Below are 19,555 nucleotides of genomic sequence, written 5' to 3' on the forward strand. Positions count from 1 at the left end.
AAAACAGTGTTTATTACCAAGATTATTTGATCAGTTCAAGAGTAAAGGTACACGGGCCACACTAGAATGATGAAAACATTTTACCACAGTGATTCTCCAAGCTTTACCTTCAGCAAAGCATTTCCTGAGAAATACCCTCTCCTGGACAATTCATTTCCATGTGTGTTTTGGAAGATTTCATTTGGTGGCCCATGGCTAACAAATGTGCTGTAGGCTAAGACAGCTGATTGGATAAAACAGCTTCTAAGTATCTTTTCCTCTAAATAAAAATAGTAACTTGCAATCTAAACGTATTCTAGGTGATGCCTAGTGCATGTTATTTAACTGCTGAGGGACACAGAAGAGTGAAATGGAATGTACTTTTTTTTAAAAAAGATTGTAAACAACCCTATGTAACAGGAAGGACTGTTTTGGGTATCTGCTGTCACATTTTACTGGTCAAATATACTAGTAGCTATTGCTTTTAAAATAGGAATTTAGTTATCACTTTATGCATAGGTTCACACTTCATACACACACACACACACACACACACACACACACACTATCATGTAACTGAACACCTAACAAAATAATTTATTTCCATTGAATTATTTTCTCATTTTATCCAGTAACATCTTTCAAGATGTTTAAAAGATGCACTGGCTTGAGGGATCATGGTTGCACAAGATGTTTTTGGTTCTCTGTTACGAAAATAATTACAAGACAGACAAAGTTATGCTGAAATAAGCCTGATGAAATTCAGACAGTGAAGGGCAAAATTTGGTGACGGCTGTACCCAAGAGCTTTGTTTTATTGCATCTTAGACAGGTCCTGCAGTGGAATCATTTTTTTGCTAGTTATGTAGGGCAGGAGTAGGCAAATTAAGCATTTCTTGACAGATGGAAGAAGCAGTATTAGTGCATGACTGATACTGGTCAAAAATGAAAGCAGTAAGAGCAGGTATTGTTGGTGCCATCCGTTGTGTGTTTTAATAGCCCAACTCTACCTAGACCTGTGCCAAACAAGAGGGAAGGATTTATGGGACAGGCAGGCAAGCAAAATATTAGGCTTTACAGCTACTAGAACAAATGAAATTGCTTTTCTGTAACAAGCCTAAATTGCTTTATCATTTTTTAAGGTAGAAATATTCTACTGAAACCAGCATAATCCTTACTCGTAAATCAGATCACTGACTTTGGCTGTATCAGTAATGTTACAGAGAAATGATACTATTTTTTTTACCTTTCTCTTTTTAATACATTTGCATTGCAGATGATCTCTTCTGACTGTCTTCTACATTAAGTAACTTTACAGCTTTTGTAAAAATGGATTTCACAGAGCAATGCCAGCTAATTAAGCCTTTAAATGGTTATGGAATCATGGAGTCATCCTATTTGTGGTAGATTCTCAAAAAAACAAACTGCATTAGTAAGAAGGTCATAAACATAGTAACAGTTTATTACGACTGAATTACAGCTGAAGGAACAGTAGGATAGTTTCTGCCCAAACGACAGACAAACATCAGTACATACATGCACAATTACCTGAGAGGTTTAACAAAAAAACCCAGAAGTAGTAAGAGTTTTCAGCTGCATCTCTGGCCTAGGGATACTTCAAATACTTTCCCATTAACTGAGTACAACAGAAGAAAGAAAATAAAGAGCAAGCGCGCAGTAGTCCCTATCTTCCATGCCCTTGAAAACACTTCGGTTTCAATTTGACGCTCTTTGTCATTACGACTTTTTTTCGTGAACTGCTAAATGAAAACATTTTCAGTGCAACACTTGCATGGGTATGTAATTAAGATGCCAGAACAGCTGACTGGGTTTACCAACTGGAATTCAAGGGAATGTGTATGTTGCAAAATGAAGTGGGGCCAAATTCCACTTGGAGGAGTAAGGCTCTTGCTTTTTACTCACACAGTTAGACCTCTGCCTGAATTTAAACTCTTCCTCCCTGGTCAGTGATCCAACTAAGTAACGCAGAATAAGCCTGACTCTCTGCTTTACTTTTGCTGAACATCAAATGTCCAATTGTACTGTACAGTCTGTATTTTTTAGCTGCTTTGGCTGTAAGTTCACCCTCCTTGAGAGGACATGTGATCCTGCCTAACAGTTGAAAAGTCACTTTTTCACCAGTCCAGCTGACTGCCATTCAGTTCTACGAGGCAGTAATTCTGGTTTGTTGACCTTTGTCGGAGTGTACTACTATTAGCTTCAAAAGAGTTGCTTTGCCTCAGACAATAGCTGTCACTCAATAGTTCTCATAAGGTTTCAACTGAGAAATAATGAAAGGTGATTTATGTGAGGGGAGTCCTACAGTACCTTATATGTAGTTTTGTTTTCATTTACTTTTTTATTCTGGCACATTCTTTGTATTTGAGTGCATAGTAGGCTTCCGTTGTTTTATGTCATCACCCTCCTCTGGCTGCAGTGAAGAAGATGTGGCAGGAAAAATGCTGCAGTTCCATCCTCTGGTAGAAAACTGAGGAAATCTCTTAGTTCCAGTTCCATTGCAACAACTGATAAAGTTTCTGCTCAGAGCACAGGAAAAAAAATCTTGTTTAAGTATTTTCAGTTTAGTAAAAAGAAATGAAAAAATATTAACATCATTACTAACTGAAGTCATCAAATTATCTAAATATTGCAACTGGAATGACATTTGAGACACACCAATTTGGGAGCAAATACAACTGCAGGAAATCTCAAAAACAAACTGAAATGATGTCTTAGGTTAAAACTATACCTCTGTCTTGACTCAGCAGGTCTAAATGGGGCACTAATGCTTACAGAAATCTGATCTAGTACTTCACGTGTTTTGTATCAAATGCAAAGGAAGCCCTGAAATCTGTACTAGTACTCTACCTCAGCACTATCTGTAAAATGGGATGTTCCGAGAGCAGCCTCTCGGACCAGACCAAGCTGTTTAAACATTATCTTCTCAACTGATTACAGCACAGCAACCGCACGAAAACAGTGCTACCACTAGAAACTAGAATTTTATGACAGGGCATGGTGACCTGTGCTGCTGTTTTTCAGCTCTCTGGCATTACACTGATTTTAAAAAAATACGCGCTTTATTCAGTCTCTGTATTCTGTCAAAACAAACACACTGGCCCCTCAGCTATATATGGTATTATTAATGTCCTGTTAATGTACCAATAGGACTACATCAACTACTAGGGTTTGTTTCTTCACTTCTAGCCGTAACACATTGTGGGGTTCTTCACTCTGTGACCTCATCATCAATACACACTTAAGTGCTCACTCGGTTATCAACAGGAGCCTGTTAGCTGTCAGTGTGTAGGACCATATAGTCGCTTAGCCTAGGACAAAACCCCAACCATTAGCTCTATTTAATAAGTTTTTAATGGTGTCTGTTCTTGACCTATATAGAAACAGTATGATTCCAACAATTTAACTGTTTTTAAAACAAAATGAATGCTATGATTTTTATATGAGGCAACACACTGTACTTTGCAGAATGCTGTGATAAGGACTAGAAAGCCTGCTGAGCTATATTAGCTTTAACTATAGAAAAAGGTTCCCTTTTCCTTCCAAATTATCATATCAGTAGTCCTTAGCCTGAACAGGGTTTAGAATGTCAGATGACATGCAAAGGCTTCTGGAGTTGAGTTGCAGTCCACTGATTTACCTTTCAGTGATGAAATAAAAACAGGGCAGTCATTTCCAGTAAGTCTAGCTCTCTTGCAAAATTCAGGAAGTAGCTTGTTCCACCATACAGCCTAATCCAGAAAAAACACACAGCAAAAGTGTACATTAACAAAAACTACAAGTAAGAGTATGAAAGACCTGTTAAATATACACTGAGCTAAGCTCAGATGTGTACAAATACAGGTAGGTTGTGATGAACTTGTTAGTTTACACACTGCTTTGACATGCAGTGGTTTTGCACACATTGTATGTTTCAATTTTCAGTCCCAACTTTTTCTACTCAAAAGCTTTTACACAGCGCCCCTTAGTGCCTCTTTATATAAAAGGTTATAAGCTAAAAATACCACGTAATTGGCAAGACTAATGCAGTCAGAAAATCAAGGATTATCCCTCCAAACAACTCCATGCAAAGTGATGAACAGCATTACTATAAACACTGCTCTGTCTCCTAACCTAATCTGTCAGCTTCCAACAGCTGTGGTAGTGAATTATGAATTTTGTTGATAAGAATGGAGGGAAAGGAATTTCCTTTTTTAAATGTGGTTAATTATTTTCTTCTACCTGAATTCAGAGTCTGTACTGCAGCATCCCATTCAACTCTAACTAACGTGGAAATAATCAAAAAAACTATTTTCAGATCTGACTAAAAAGCACAGATCTGGTTTTGAAGGGGGTTCTATTCTAGTATGGCCATCTGGTAGATGATCACCTTTGGTAACTCTGGCCAACAAAACCATGTACAGTTAACTGAGTAGCTGTGATGGGCAGTGGAGTGAACTTCTGCACTTGTGGAACACTGGAATAAAATCAGATACAAAATAAAACCTCTGTAGATGCCCAAGTGGAAAATGGGCCATAAAGAACAATCCACTAGTGCACCAGTACCATTCTGAGGTTATAGTATCAGAAGATGTCACTAGAACACAGGAAGAACCTATTTAAGTGTTTTTATTTGAAGGACCATGTTCTTTTATCAGTTATCACTAAAATGTCACATTATGCAACACTGTCAAACAATTTAGAACACTGATTAGTGAGAAACTAGCTAGTTCTTCATTTATGATGGATAAAGAACATACTACTCTCCCTTTTTAAGGCACTCTGCCATATGAAAAGACTACGCTTTAAATCTACTAGTCACAGAAGAAACTGGGAAAAAATGAATGCTATTAAAATCAGTGGGAACTGAGATACGGAATTTAAATGCCAAGCAAGAAGTTGAAAGCAAGCTTAGCAATTTAGTTTGTTTGAAGGTGGTCTATTTGATCCATCCAGAGTCCATCTGTATGCAAAAAAAAACAGAAAAAAACAAACCAAAAAATACTGAACAACTTTAACAAAAGTAGCTCACCCGATTGTCATCTTTCAGCTCATGCTGAGCATATAATACAGCTGCATCAGGACACCTTTCGAGAAGCTGGTCAATGGCTTCCTCATATTTGCCTAGGCGGGTATTGCAGAGAACATGGATGGTGAGGCCAACATTGCCATCCTCTGTCAGAGGCTCCAAGACAGGCAGAGCTGAAGCTATGTTGATTGACTGACTACATAGAAGAGACTGCAGGCAAGAAGAAAACATATTGTTTGGATTTAACACAAACTTTGCAAAAAATATGCTAACTATAACCTTAGAACAGAAGCCCTTACTTACTAGAGTAATTCTGAAATACTATTTCCTTTAATAAATGCTACTGAAAACCAAGAAAGCTAGTTCAGAGTGTCCTGCAAATATAATTAGTGTCAACATATCTCTTCAGTATTTTTTTCTGCTATCATTTTAATGGGCCTTTCAGTTCAACTTGGATAACCTGGGGGGGGAGAGAGGTAGGGGGAGGAAAAGGGGAGTCTGCTCAAAAAAGTTGTTTACACATACATGAATATTTGCAGAATGGATCTAAACTGTAAACAGTAAGATTTAAAGGTTTCATACCTGTAATTTTGAGATATCTTCACTGTAATCTTTAGCAGATGGAGATCCCAGTGACATTATTAATGTTACCCACGGGAAAATCAACCCAAAATGATTACAGGAGTTTATCTACACAAGAAAAAGTCAAGTTTCAATAAAAGAAGTATTTCTGTTAATGACAGTTCCATCTGAAATGCACCACAAGTGAAGAAAATTTAGAATAACATCTACTCTTTCTTCTGGTTCATACAATTTAGTAACAGATGAACTGGAATCTTCTATTTAATTCTGTATTTCAGATTTCCCATTCAGAATACTTTAAAATTCATCTTTCACACACTTTTTTCATTTAGTCAGCTTTGCAAAACTGCAAACACTCCACCTGACAAGCGGCCACCATTTCATTTTAACCCTTATTTCTATCCAGAGCTGAGGTTCCAGTAGGAAGTATATTTGAAATGTCCCCAAAGAGCAGAGTCCCCAGAGCCTGCAATACCTATCATCTCGTAACTGCACACTAACTTACTTGCTTTCAGTCTTGTTTCTTTTAAGAGATAAACTGTTCAGAACTAAAATACTAAGGATAGTATATGGATAGAATTTGGAGGTACAATGTGGTCCTAAAACCTCCTCTGAGTGGTGTACTTACCAGATCCTCTGTTGTTTTCAGTGGCTTAGTCTCAGGAAGTTGCTTCTTCAATATTCTTGAAACATACTGAGAAGTAAGCCTCAGTAAAAGCTCCTGAAGTATTTCTTTCTGAGAGCACACTACAAGAGCTTCCCAGAAATCTACCAAGAGCTGAGGAATAGTGCTTTCTCTGTTACCACACAACATCTAAGAATAAAACCATTAGAAGACAGCAAGTTAGCACAGAGTATGGTAATTATTTAGCAGCAGAAGTTAGAAGAGGCAGGAGGAACAGTTTTTCACTTTTACTAGAAGTAGAATTTTGGTTCCTTTTTTGTCTTATCATTCTCCATAATACAGTGCTAGGCAAAGTAAAAAGTTCATGGAATGATTTTAAGCTAATCAATTCTAAATGATAGATTTATTTTCCAAGGTTTACTCCACTGTCAGAAATGCCAGCACACTGTCAGCAACTATTCACAGACAGCTAATTTGGAGAAATTTCTATATGCCAACAGCCAAGCAGGTGCCTTCAAAAGAAGACTCTTAAGGCCATGATAAGAGATTCCGTGTAGCTCAGTTGGTTGTAATGGTAGGATCCACAAGTGAGATGCTTTAAGGACTGGCATGACAATGAAAAGGATCATTACTTGGTTTCCAACTGGCTTTAAATAATAACACTCATTCCAATTTGAGCTTCATGACTTGGTATTTTTGATACTGGCTATTTCACAGTAGCAGATACAGAACTGCAGAATACCTACATTGAAGAGTACATGATTTTAATCCAAACAGTGTTATTCATTGTAAATAAAAAAGGTCTATTCCCAGTCTAAACAAAGAAAACTTCACTGATACCAGAAAACAATTCTATTTATCCTTCTTATAAACTGCAGAGACTCCACTCTTGTTTCAGAAATTTAGACAGAACATTCTATACCTTCATATTGAAGTCTGAGTCTTTAGAATTATGTTTCAATCCTAATGATTTCTTCAAAAGGAGCTTATGGAATGATTTATCTAAATTTTTTTAAATGTCACTAGCCTTAGGAAGCCAAACTACTAGGAAGTCTTTCAATGGCTTCAGGGTATTCTGACATCAGGGTATTCTGCATTGAAATGACAAGGTCAAAACAAAAAACTTCAATTTTTTTTTTTCCCGATTTAACCAGTATTTCTTTCCAGAAGGTCCAGTTTCTGACTCTGTAGGCATCTATCATGAGCTCATCTCCCAGTCCTCATGTCCCTCTTTCTGAAGAAATGCTGAAAGGTGAGTGAAGGGGCAACCAAGGCTGCTTTGCTTACCCATATCACCATTATGAGAAAAATAGAAGCAAAAAATGATCACAGGCCAACCTTGAAAAAGGTATCTGCTTCCTCTAGTTCAATTTTACTGTTCTCATGTAAAGCCACAATGGCAGCCACCAGCAAACCAGGTTGCGTCTCCTTCAGGTGAACAGCAAATTCAGTTGGCATAACTGTTCCTTCCTTCCACTGTCTCAAGAGCTTTGGTTGCCCGATGAAGCCACAACCCAGTACTGTCTACAAACATAGTCAGATAGAAATCATGTAAAGAATTCAGTCCACATGACTTCAACTCAGCAAACACAGTATTTCCTCAAGCAGTGAAGTTTAGACAGATGAAATGAAGGAAAGTCAGGGGAAGGAAATAAATCCTTTCTACAATTTACAGAATAGCTCTCCAGAGACTGAGCTCCAAACCACATGCCAGAGCAGTGACTCTGAGCAAGAGGCCAGTTACCTGAACACTGAAAGTAACATGCTGTTGAAACGTGGAGACAGATCTCACTATGAAATCCAAGACACTCAATACACACGGAGTTGTGCAAAATCACTGGCTGAAACGTCAACAGACTACTTTGCTACATTTCAGTAGACTGCTTTTGCTATCGATTTTTATTTTGAAAATACCCCTGAGACAATGATCAAAACATGCAACAGTAAGCTGTTTCTGGGCATCTGAGTGCTTTTGAAGGTGAGCATGACAAGATACTACTTCCACTTAGAAATTTTGACTTATTACTATTTCCACTTAGAAAGACAGTAGGCAAATGATGCCTAAGCAGATTAAATGAACTATACAAGAAATATAAGGCAGACCTAGGAGGAAAAATAAGATTTCATCCTGCTATGCAAACTATCTTTCCTTTCTTTATCTTTCTGAAACTGTTATTTTTTCTACTTTGTAACAAAATGCTTTTTAAAGGTGAGGTGCAACAGAACATTTTTTGATAGGTCAGCTTAAAAAGAAGGAAAAAAAGCCCAACAAAAACCCAACACCCAAACACCAACCACCTTATTCTCTAAATCACATTCATACAGCAGAATGTGGAAGTTTCTTTTTGCTCACAACATGAAAATTTCACTGGATCACCCTGCAAAAGCAGGTGGTGCTGAATATCACTCGTGAAACAGCACTCCAGAGCTCCCACTCTGCAATTCAAAAACTGCTAACTTTGAAAGCCCTCCAGGACTTCTACTGAAGTGTGGTATCTAACTTTGGAACAGCTATCAGTTTAAGAGTGTTTAGACCTCCAGTACCTCAGCCTCAGAAGGAGTCTGTATTTCAAGCTCTTGTCACCTTTTAATATTCAGCAGTCCTGACCAACCTTAACAAGAAGTAATTTACAGACTGGTCTCAGTCTAAAACCACATGTGAACATCTGTGACAGAGAGCGCTTCACTAATATTTTTCCCCCACTGATGTGGAATTCGTTGATAGCAGTGAAGTAGGTTCTGATCTGATCTTACGAAGGGTTAAGTGCTATGATTCCATGTAACATGGGAAACTGTATACAGAAACTTTAGTTTGTGTGCACCATGGACATTGTGCTTCAAATGCAATTTTATAAGGGCTGTTTGCATACATTTTTTGCATGGGCGTATCACATATTAATTACATCTACAGGGGTGTAAAAATGCTACTCTACAACCCTGCCATAGTGCTGAAGAGCACTGGCTCTGCAGAGCTTGTGCTACACCCCAGAAAACAGCATTTAATTTAGCAAGAATTAACAGCTTCAAAACTTTCACTTACTTGGTAAGGCTTTGCCAAGACTACCGTACCTGCAGGGTATGCAGTGCAGTCCCAGCATATGCCAGCCCTTGATTCTACTGTAATTAATTGCAAATATTCAGTGGAGGCTCTACAGCATATCGGGAGGAAGAGTGACTGGAAGTTTCTTTACTGTAAGATACAACTTAAAGCCAAATCTACTGATTTGAGCTTTGCAAAATGTGAATAGCTCATACTTTCAACATACTTTACCTCCTTACAGGAGTCCATCTCATGTTCATACATCGTCAGGTCTCCCATTTTCAGAGCCATGAAGGCCTTAGTAAGTGTCAGGACCACTGATGGCATAATCTTTTCTACTTTCTGAAGGTACTTCACAGCTGTCACTGGACATACATTTCTCATGCAGGGGCTGCAGAGGATATGAGGCAGCTGCACAGGGTCAGCAAGACAGAATATTTGGAGAACTTTATTTGCTGATTCCTGTAGAAATGAAAACCATTTGACAGTTTAGACCTTTCTAGATGTACATTCTGTTATGGCATATGAAGGTATTGCAGTTTTGTTTGTTGTTGCTTTGGAGAGGGGGAGTGTTTTTGGATTTTTTTGTTTAGTTTAACAGACAAGTACAGCTTATATATCAAGTCACAGTGCCTTGCCTTCTTCTTTCATCCCCACTGGTAAAAGTAAAGGATCTCTAACCAGCAGTGATTCAACCCATATTCTGGGGTGGTAGGAGAACATCCACCACCACAGTGAGTTGATTTAACCAACCTGTATGATTTGGCAACATTTACAGAAAGAGTTTGTTTTGTTACAGAAATGGGAGATGAAAGAAATTTGAGGCAAAGCTTTCCTAAACTGTGTGCAAGTAGGAACCAGATCATTAGCAACATGCATCATGATAGCTAAACTCATACTACGTTGCTTGAAAACAGCCCAAAGCAGCACAGGTGCTGCTTTTTGACAATAAAAATTGGAGAATAAAAAATATGTGAAAAAGAACAATGATAAAATTAAATAAGCAGCTCAGCAGTTTCAAAGGGAATTTAATTAAAATTTTATACAGTTCTTAAAATCAGAACTAAACAGATTAAGAAAATACTCAACTTGTTCCTACCTTACTTAATTCTTCATTTAAGTCTTCATTAAGAGAGTGAGTTAAGTAAAATATAAATCCTCTCTCATACGTATGTACTTCATCACCTTCTGAAACTAGTCTCTTTAAAACTTCAGTCATGGATAAACCTGACATTCTGTAGTATGGCAAAGCAAGGTGGTAATCCTTTGTGTCAAACCTAAAGGCAATAGAGAAGGAAAAAAACCCAAAACAAAACAACTAAAGGAAATACTTTTGCCATCACTGTAGGAACTAAAATAATACATCAAACAAGGTTGCAGACCCACCAGTATCTGCAAATACATAGCTCATATATATAGCTCAATGTAATATATTGTGTGTTCAATGACAATAAAGACGAGATACTGAAGAGATTACTAGATAAAGTTGTTCTCATAGAACGTAAAGATTTATATATGCAATACTAGTGTAAAATGATAAAGAATTATTGATTTTAGTTCTAAGGTTATGTTACTGGAAACAGAAGCTCACCTATATCACTTTGTCATCTAGAACATACCTGCTGTAGCAGTCTCCTAAGGCGGCACAACTTTCTCTGAATGCTCTTAGAATTTCTTCTTTCTCATCTGATTTAAAGAAATGAGGGTCCATTATAGCTGCTCTGACCAGTAAGTGAGCCTCACTTAGCAGATGGATGCAACTCTCAGTTTTTACATTTTCATAGGTTCTACTATAATCTACCTAGAACAGACACAGGATATACTTAGGCTGCTGGCAAAAATTAAGAATACACAGGAACAGCGTTAACGAGGGCAGCAGCCATTTGAAATAGGATTATAGGGGCTGTTCATGAGAAATACATTACTTTATATCCCGCAATGACATGCCCCAGAGGTTAATTAACAGTACTTAATTTTAGTCACCAAACCACAAAAGCAGGAGATGGGCAATACCATTTCTCTGTAAAGCTGAATGGTTGAAACAGTGTTTATAATATATAAATTCCAACCAGGCTCTGACTCAGAATTTGTTCGTGATTTGATGCTGTCAGCCTTTCTGGAACTAGAGAGAAGGAGAAAAGTTGAGATTTCAGTCTCCAAATAAACATTATGGAGCCAAAAAACATCACAAACTTCGTAATTTAGATGCAAAAATACCGGCTAGGTCTGTAATGCCTATCTTTCTCAAACGCCAACGATAACCTTCGAAACAACACAACTGGCAGAAGAAACTGTATTTTACATGCAGACAATAACAGTATTTTGAATCACCATTCTCCTTCCTGGCTTATCCTCATCGTCTCCTGAATACTGTTCTAGGCTTTAAGAAATACTGACTTAAGTAACTCTTCAATCAAGTATAGCTGTCCCAATTTTATTAATGAACTGACTTAAATAAATGTGATTTCTGAATAGCTGTTTTAGTATGGCCGTTCAGCTGTTTTATGAAAGGCCCTCAAAAAAGAACAGGAATAGCAGTTCTCACAAAGATGCCTCTAGCTACATGCACGCTTTAAGAACATCTTAGGCCAAAATATGATCCTTCTTTTGTCATGGATTACTATAGTGGTATTTGTAACTTTTCTTGGAAATAACCCTTAGCCAAATGTAAGATATTTTCATTTTGTGTTACAACACATTTTTGTTATTTTAACATTCCTTATAAAACTTAAGTTTTTTTACAAACTTGAGTGACTTACTTTGTTAATTTCAAGCACCTGTGACCCTATCCTTATTTCTTCTAATTCAGTTAATACAGTAAAATTGAAAAAAAAAAAGCTTGGTTTCTTGTTCTCATGCATTAACTAGAAATTATCTCCACTTCTTCGAAAGGAACCTCTCTTCAACTCCAGCACCCACAAACTGAGCACTGTACACAGAGCTACAAATAACTATCTCCCCAAGAGACACAAATCCTTACAGCATCTTTCTTGTAGGCTTTCTTCTTTCAGTAATATCTTCTGTGTCCGCCTTAGTCAAAAGAATTATATGGTTTTTGAAATGACAGATAGCTCTTGGTCCTATAAAAAGCTGCATTCTTAATGTGCAGACATCCAGTGTGACAGGCGGACAAGCCTATAAAGGGAAGTGATTGTTTTGTAATTTCAGTTAGCATGTAGTTTGAGTCTTTAAATGAAAAGTAAAAAAAATAAGAAGAGGTAACCTTTTTCCAATGACAATAAAAACATTCACTGGCTTTACTATAAGTGCTTCACTTACAAATAAAAATAATCACAAAACTATGACATAAATCATTTAACAATGGGTAAACAAAAAATCATTTCACTCTTCAAAGCAACTGCAGTTTTAGCTGTGTCTCAAATTAACAGACCCTGAGGGAGATGCCTTACATGGAAAACAGTACAAAATAGTTTGAATTTGGCCAAGTTGTAAAAAATTACCTGACATGGTTATAAAAGTCTTGATTTCAGTTGGTAACTGATAGCAGAGACTGTTCAGGTGTCTACACTCCTCTTACAAAAACTGTTTTTTTCAAGGATACTTGAGAAACATCATCAGTTACAATACGGGAAAACTGTACCCTTCATTCAGATTTATGCAGCAAAGCATAGAATTTAGTTTAAAAATATACATGACTTTATAGCTTTTGATGTTTTTGAAAACACAGCACTAACGGCATAGATCTTAAACAGCAATAATGGATTGTGTCATTGAGACATTTGTAGACCACTAAAATATAATATGCCGCAGATTGAAGTACTAATTTCTTATGGTATTTTATTGGTTCAGCTAATAGAAACTAATGGGATTTCATAAGGAAACATAAGAAAACTAAGTGCCATACTACTGCCCCCACCTTCACGGTCGTATCAATATATGGATCCTCATCACGAGCTGCTGCTGCACTGCACCGCACTGTGAAGCACTGCAGGTTCTCACTAGAGGGAAATATGAAACCACAACGACGAAGGAAAAAAAAGAAGACTTGCTCAAGTCAAGTAGCCAAAGCTATAGAGAATCAGATCTTTCTCCTTTGTAGAAATGGGCCTTGAATGGGCATGCAAAAAAGACAGCAGAATAGAAAACCAGTAATACTACCAGCAAAATCATAAACCTTGTACCTTGTAATGACATGCAGGAACTGTGAAGTGAGAACTGCCTGCTCTGACTTCTCTGAATATTGGTAAGTAGAAATCAGTTCTACTATCTTCCCAACAGAGTAGAGATATCCAACATGAGGTAAAGAGAAAAAGCAGAAGAGACTCAGTAGTTCTTTCTTGATGTCAGTTTCCTCATGGGCTGTCATAGAACTTCCTAGATATAACAATAAGAAAAGCATTTTATATACCTCATAAATCAAAAGCTAGCAATTCCTTTGCAAGCCTGATACCTAAAATATACTATCAAACCTGCCCAGGCTGTAGACTGGTTTTGTTAGTAGCTAGTGAAGAGAAAAAGTACTATATGAAGACCAGTGTACACGCTGGATCAGTGCACAGGCTGCAAATGTGTATGCCATGTTATCTCATTTGGAGGCATTTCTAATAAAAGTGTGACTGTACCACCAAGTGAAGACATTCTAGAGGGGTCACCACATCTCTGAGTCCTGTCAGATTCATCACAAATAAACATCCATGGACTGAATGATCAGTGTGATCTTGGACAACTACGTGTGAGCTGGGATGAATGGTCATCCAGAGCTGCAACTCACCAAAATAAGTGTCCTCAATTAAGGGAAAGAAAGACTGGAAATGGCATAATTTATTTATAAAGCTGCTTTGGCAGGTAAATGCTGTGATCACATTCTACAGACCCTCTTGTCAAAGTTGTTAGTAAATCACAAGAGAACATAAGACAGCTGGAGTAATGGCAAGTAGCTTGTTCTTTTGAGTCAGCTGCAACTTAAATGAGACTTCACAACTTATCAGGCAAACAGTCCCAGACTGGGTGAGCAGTCAGTTATGACTGATAACATACAGCATCAAATTTTTCCGCAGGTCTGTTGTGGCTTGAGCTACTGTGATTAGTGAACCCCTAAATCTACATTCATCCCTTTAATTAAAACTTTAATTAAAGCCTGGAAGAAAGGTAAACTGTATCTTAATGATTATTAAAGTTTACTACTATGATTTCCACTGTTGACTAATGAGGGGCAGCCTAGTATCTTCTAACACTGAGGATAATTTTATTATGCAATTTAAAGAGTGACTGTTTTGTGATGTAAAATAACTCAGTGTTATAACTAGAGAAACTGATAAAAGCTGGTTTAGTCTCTCTCTTTTGGTGTGGCAAATTGGTATTTTAGTTCAAGGTTTATGCAGAACATACAGAAACTAAAAGATTTTTTAATAAAAGCTCAGTTTAAATCATTTTCAAGGAAAGAAAGACTTAATTTAAAAACAAATGATACAGAAACAGTCTACAGAACAGAATATACAAAGAAGCTCTTTCCATTCCCAGATCTCCTGTGACACAGGCCATAATGCATCCATGCATGTCCATATACCTGTCTGGTATACAGGAAGCAGCTGAACAGAGTGCAGCTTTGTGTCTTCACAGAAGCCAAAAGGCGACTGGTCAGGTGTAAAACATCTAGAGAAAAGAACCCAAAAGAACACCAGGACCTCTGTGAGAAATTATTATGAGCTACTCTGGACAAGTAAACAGCACGAGCTAAAAAGACATAGCTGATGTTTTATACTCAACAACATGCACTCATACTACTAATGTAATTAGCATGGCAATGCCAAGAAGCTCACAGCACAGCTAGGGATAATATGCTTTAACAATGGGTCAGCCCTGAAGTGGTTAGGCAGTTAGACTAGATTATTGTTGCAGATCCCTTCCAACTGAAATATTCCACTCTATTAAAAAAATGGACTTTCTTTGGTATCACATTATTTCCTCAGCACAAAAACCACTCCAATCTTATAAAAAGCCCAGATGTCAAAATGCTAGGATTTTAATTTCCACAAGATGTGAGCCACAGCTTATTTTGGTTTTCTGTACAGAATTAGCCTGTAAAGGGCAAAATACATTTGAAATACCTGAAAAGCAGATACCGCACTTGGAAGCACTTTGTGTCTTCCGTAGGTAACTCTGTGTATTCCAGTGTGATGGGTATCTCACATAGCTTACTTTCTTCCCCAAGCAGTTCTGCTGGCTTCTGACATATGATGAACTCATCTAATTCTAGCTGCAAAGTGTGTGTTGAAGGACCTTCACCTTTCACACCTTAACAAAGAAAATGCTGTATTACCTGTTCAAGCCATTCCATTTAGCAGTAACAAAATTATATGACACAGTATCAATTAAATACTTCAATTACAGCTTCCTAACTAGCACTGGCTTCATCAAACCATGAGATTTTGAAAACACCTATGCTAGAAGATGAGAACAATCCTTTACTTAGGCTTCAACAATCTCAATACTCAAGAGTGAAGACTTCTGAAAGAACAAGTAAACTGTTCATTAGAAGGCAAGTCCAGGGCAACCTGTGCTGCAAATGGCTGCCCTCAAATAATGTTGGCTGAAGAGGTTTTCAGAAGGAAAAGGCAGCTACAATAGAAAGTTGTCTTATCTTAAACTCACTTATGGTCTGGAAATCAAATCCTAACAGCACTCAAGAGTAATTTGAACTTTTCTTCTTAGTTTTTAGGAATAAAACCAGCTAGGTGCAGGATGCCACTATCTCAGTTAAGATCCATCTTCACTCAGTTAAGAACATTCCAGCTTATGCTTTCCCCTTTTTTTTGGTACAGTGTTCAGTTCAAAAATACCATTCTTTTCAAGTTTCTTCAATTATAAAGGAAGGATTTTCCTCAGGTTTGTTGGTATTCAGCTGATACTTACGGAAATGTGGGAACTGATTCCATAGGGACTGATTTTTTGCAATACACAGGAACGCAACCTATTTGGGTAAATCTATTTCTGGGATTTCTAGGATTCTAAGGCAAGCCCCTGAAAAACACAAAGGACTGAAAAAAGAGAATTTGCTGACACCTTGTTTATGCAGGTTCTGAGTCTTGTTAGTAACAGTTACAAGAGTGCATATGCACTGCCACTGTGTAAGCCAATACACATGGTTGACTTAAAGGTTCATTACATGCTTCCTCCATTTGGCCTCCCACTTGCCCCTTAGAAGAGACACAGTTATCTGGGCAGTGACACTAACAATAATTTTTCTGAACATAGCACACTGAACTACTGCTGTTTTGGCCCATGGCAGCACCCCAAAACAGGGTCCTAATTCTATCTCTGCAGAGACTGCACTATCCTGAAAGCACCTGCAGAATGATGGCATATTTTAAGAGTTACCTCCAACAGCAGGTGGTATAACTCTCCATGTACTAGAATATCCAGCTGACAGTACTAAGATGATTTGCAAATATTTTCTGAAGGGCAATTCTCTACTTTTAGAATATTTTAGAATAACACAAACCAGAAGATTATTGGAAATTTAAAAAAAAAATTAAAAAATAATTTTTTTGTACTTACCTCCATCCACAGGCTTTTCTAGTGTACTAACGCTATGTGCACATTGCTCTGTCCTGTCTGCACTTTGCTGGACCAGTTCCAGTTTCAGGATCAGAACATCCAGCTCTGTTGTTATGGCTATATGTCTGGCACAAAATGCAATTTCAGCAGGAATGAAGTTATCAATGTGTAAAATTAAGGAGCGTTCAAAGTCTAACACAGTCAAATTCTGGTTTATAAACAGGTATTTCAAACAGAACATGACTAGTTTATTTTTGCAGCCCACAAGAAGATCTCCATTTAGAGGACAGCATGAAATGCAGAGTGGAGGATCTGAAAGTGGCATTTCCACAATTGACATCTGTTCTTTTAAGGTTTCACTGTATGACTCTTCCATCTTGTGACCAACCATCCGAACACAAACACGAGAACTCCCTGCAGACATGCATCTCCAGTTCACGTATGCTCTGAGGAAAGTTGCTTTGCTTTTTTCTTCAATTGTCACCAGATAGTCTCCTTAAAAGAAAGCAGTGATAGTGATATATTATTATTATGGAATAGGTATAGGTTTTGAGCTCTTTACCTGCTATAGTACATAGCAAAGAACATCTTAAATTCTCAGCTCTTACATGAAATTCCAAAACCCATTTTCACCAATTTTTCTCCAATGAAATCTGAAGTACATTTTTCTTTGTTGGGTGGAACACACTTCACGCATCATTAAAAATAAAAGAACTCCTAGGTCTAGGTCCAGACTAACTCCCAAGTGAATCCACTTTACAAACTGTGATTGCAGTCGAGGTGTTTTCCCCCTCAGAATATTCACTATGAAGAAAATGTTTTGTTCTCTAAAGAGCAGGGTAACTCTCAGACTCATGAAGAGCTGTGGGATCGACTGCACTGACCGCCCGACACGTGCTCCGAAATAAAAAAAAAAAATAAAAAGGGCAAGACGGCAAAAAACCTCAATGTGCTGCCTTTGCACTTCCCACTAGCCCGAGGACTCCCAGCCCATTGCATAGCTCTCAAACCAGTACATTGCAGAAGCTGGCGCTTCTGCAAGGGCCAGCCCCATGCCGCCCGGCCCGTGGCAGCCAGCGCTTTGCTGGGCCTTAATCCCCGCCATCCCCACCTCCTCCGGCCCGCCGCCGTCTCCCCAGGGCCCAGCTAGGGCCGGGCCGGGCCGGGCCGGCCCAGACCAAGCGCCTCCACCCGGCAGAGCCCCCAGGCCGCTCCCCGCTATGGAGGCGTCCGAGCCTCCCCAGCCGAGCGCTTCCGGGCCCGTCGGCGAAGCTCACTGACCTGTCTGGCTGTGCGCCATGCGCAGGACGGGGCCCAGCGTGGCGAAGGAGCCTAGGGGCTCGCAGCGACCCTGGTCGCGCAGGGCGAACACCTCCACCCTGCAGCTGGCCGCCGCGCTGGCCACGAACAGTACGTCGCGGCCGCAGCAGAAATGGGCCGGCTCTTGCTTGCAGGGCACTACTCGCTGCGACCCGAACGGGTGCAAGTTGTAAAGCTGCACCATGGTCCCTGAAAACCTGCACTCCCGCCGCGGACAGAGCACGGGAGCACCCCCGGCGAGAAGCGGCTGCGGCGCCCTTCGCTTCCGCACCGTACGGCGGCGGCGCGCGCAGCGACCGAAGCCTCCTCTCGGCCCGCGGCGAAACCGGGTGGTCGAGTGGGGAAGTGAATGTGTGCAGCGCCGGTACTGCACTCGCCGTCAGCCGGCGGCTCGTCCTGTGGGGCGCTGCATACACGTTTCTGTGTGGCGCTGGCGTAACTTCACGTTAGCATGGTCGGGCATCCTCTAAAATCGCAGCGCCCGGCGCGGGAAGCGACCTGGTGAAGGGTGTGATGCGCATGGAAGAGGTCGGTACTGAGTAGTACGGGACGGAGAAGGCTGTGCCACACGCGTGGGGCCGGTGCCCTCTGGGGCCGTTCCGTCTTCTGAACCAAAACCAATTTTTGGTACAGCGGTTCGTTCTTTTAGAACTCTGTAAACTGTGCATACAGAGCATGCTCTACAGATGCTGGTTACAGGAACTTCTGAAAATAATTCACTTCAGGGTATGTTTAGTATATGTAACCCCTTTTTCTCTCTCCTGGTTTTCTTGAAAACAGGAAGGGAAAAAAAAACAAAACTAAACCTCCAAAACCCCAAAACACTAGTTTCTTCTTCTCTTCGGGATTTAGGACTGAAAATTTGAACACGGCAGATCAGCAGCCAAGTGCCCTACAAGTTAACTGTTTCCAATGCGTATAAAGCTATAGTCATTTGAACATACCCATTAAAGGATATCAATTTTTGGGGTGTTTTTTTTTTTTGGGGGGGGGTATTTTTTTTTCTTCACAAGGCAAATGTAGGAACGTAAAAGAAACCTGACAATATTCTTAAAGCAGGTAAGAAATCTACACATCTATTTTTTATGTGAATCAAATGCAGGAGGTAGTGGGGTGGGTTCCAGTTGTAAAGTTTTAAACACTTTTCAATGATGAAGTTTTATGTCCTTAGCAAAGGTATTAAGTGCTAGTTCCATTTGAAAGTGTAATGGCATCTGCAATAACTAGTCAGAAGTACAGTATTAGTTAACTGTGGATACTTAAACATCTTCAGAAAATGTAGGTTCCTTTAGATCATGCAGACAGGCTTGGAATAGTAATAGTATTACTAGTGCTATAACAACCTGAAGCAGAAGCGGTTTCCTACTTGTGGAAAACCAAAAATAAAGGAGATGGAGAAGCTCTCAGAATGTGTTGGCATCCCAGGGACGTGTTTAGTTTCCCGAGTTTTTCTGCACATGACAAGA

At 39.1% G+C, this 19,555-nt stretch overlaps 1 protein-coding gene across 1 annotated transcript; it reads right to left on the reverse strand.

Moving 5' to 3' along the window:
- Positions 1-1,225: 1,225 nt before the first annotated feature.
- Positions 1,226-18,367, reverse strand: HPS3 (HPS3 biogenesis of lysosomal organelles complex 2 subunit 1). The gene is made up of 17 exons (XM_057421848.1): positions 18,051-18,367; positions 16,770-17,264; positions 15,320-15,506; positions 14,779-14,864; positions 13,394-13,586; positions 13,129-13,210; positions 12,232-12,386; positions 11,265-11,373; positions 10,871-11,052; positions 10,351-10,528; positions 9,483-9,713; positions 7,550-7,735; positions 6,215-6,400; positions 5,587-5,694; positions 5,008-5,214; positions 3,637-3,727; positions 1,226-2,515 (listed from the first exon to the last, which is right to left on the reverse strand). Exons 1-17 carry the CDS (start codon positions 18,271-18,273, stop codon positions 2,388-2,390), a joined length of 3,027 nt encoding a protein of 1,008 aa, XP_057277831.1. The 5' UTR covers positions 18,274-18,367; the 3' UTR covers positions 1,226-2,387.
- Positions 18,368-19,555: the final 1,188 nt, after the last annotated feature.

The sequence above is a fragment of the Pezoporus wallicus genome, unplaced genomic scaffold, assembly GCF_028554395.1.
Source record: "Pezoporus wallicus isolate ANWC-B61680 ecotype Strahan unplaced genomic scaffold, APGP_CSIRO_Pwel_v1 scaffold_7402, whole genome shotgun sequence".
Lineage (NCBI taxonomy): Eukaryota > Metazoa > Chordata > Aves > Psittaciformes > Psittacidae > Pezoporus > Pezoporus wallicus.

Coding starts and splice junctions, on each gene's coding strand:
- HPS3 (XM_057421848.1), bottom strand. CDS start 18,273: ATGGTGCAGCTTTACAACTTGCACCCGTTCGGGTCGCAGCGAGTAGTG. Junction 14,865..15,319: donor GTGCGGTATCTGCTTTTCAG/GTATTTCAAATG, acceptor TCTTTTCTCTAG/ATGTTTTACACCTGACCAGT. Junction 11,374..12,231: donor AAGCCTACAAGAAAGATGCT/GTAAGGATTTGT, acceptor CCTTCTCTCTAG/TTCCAGAAAGGCTGACAGCA.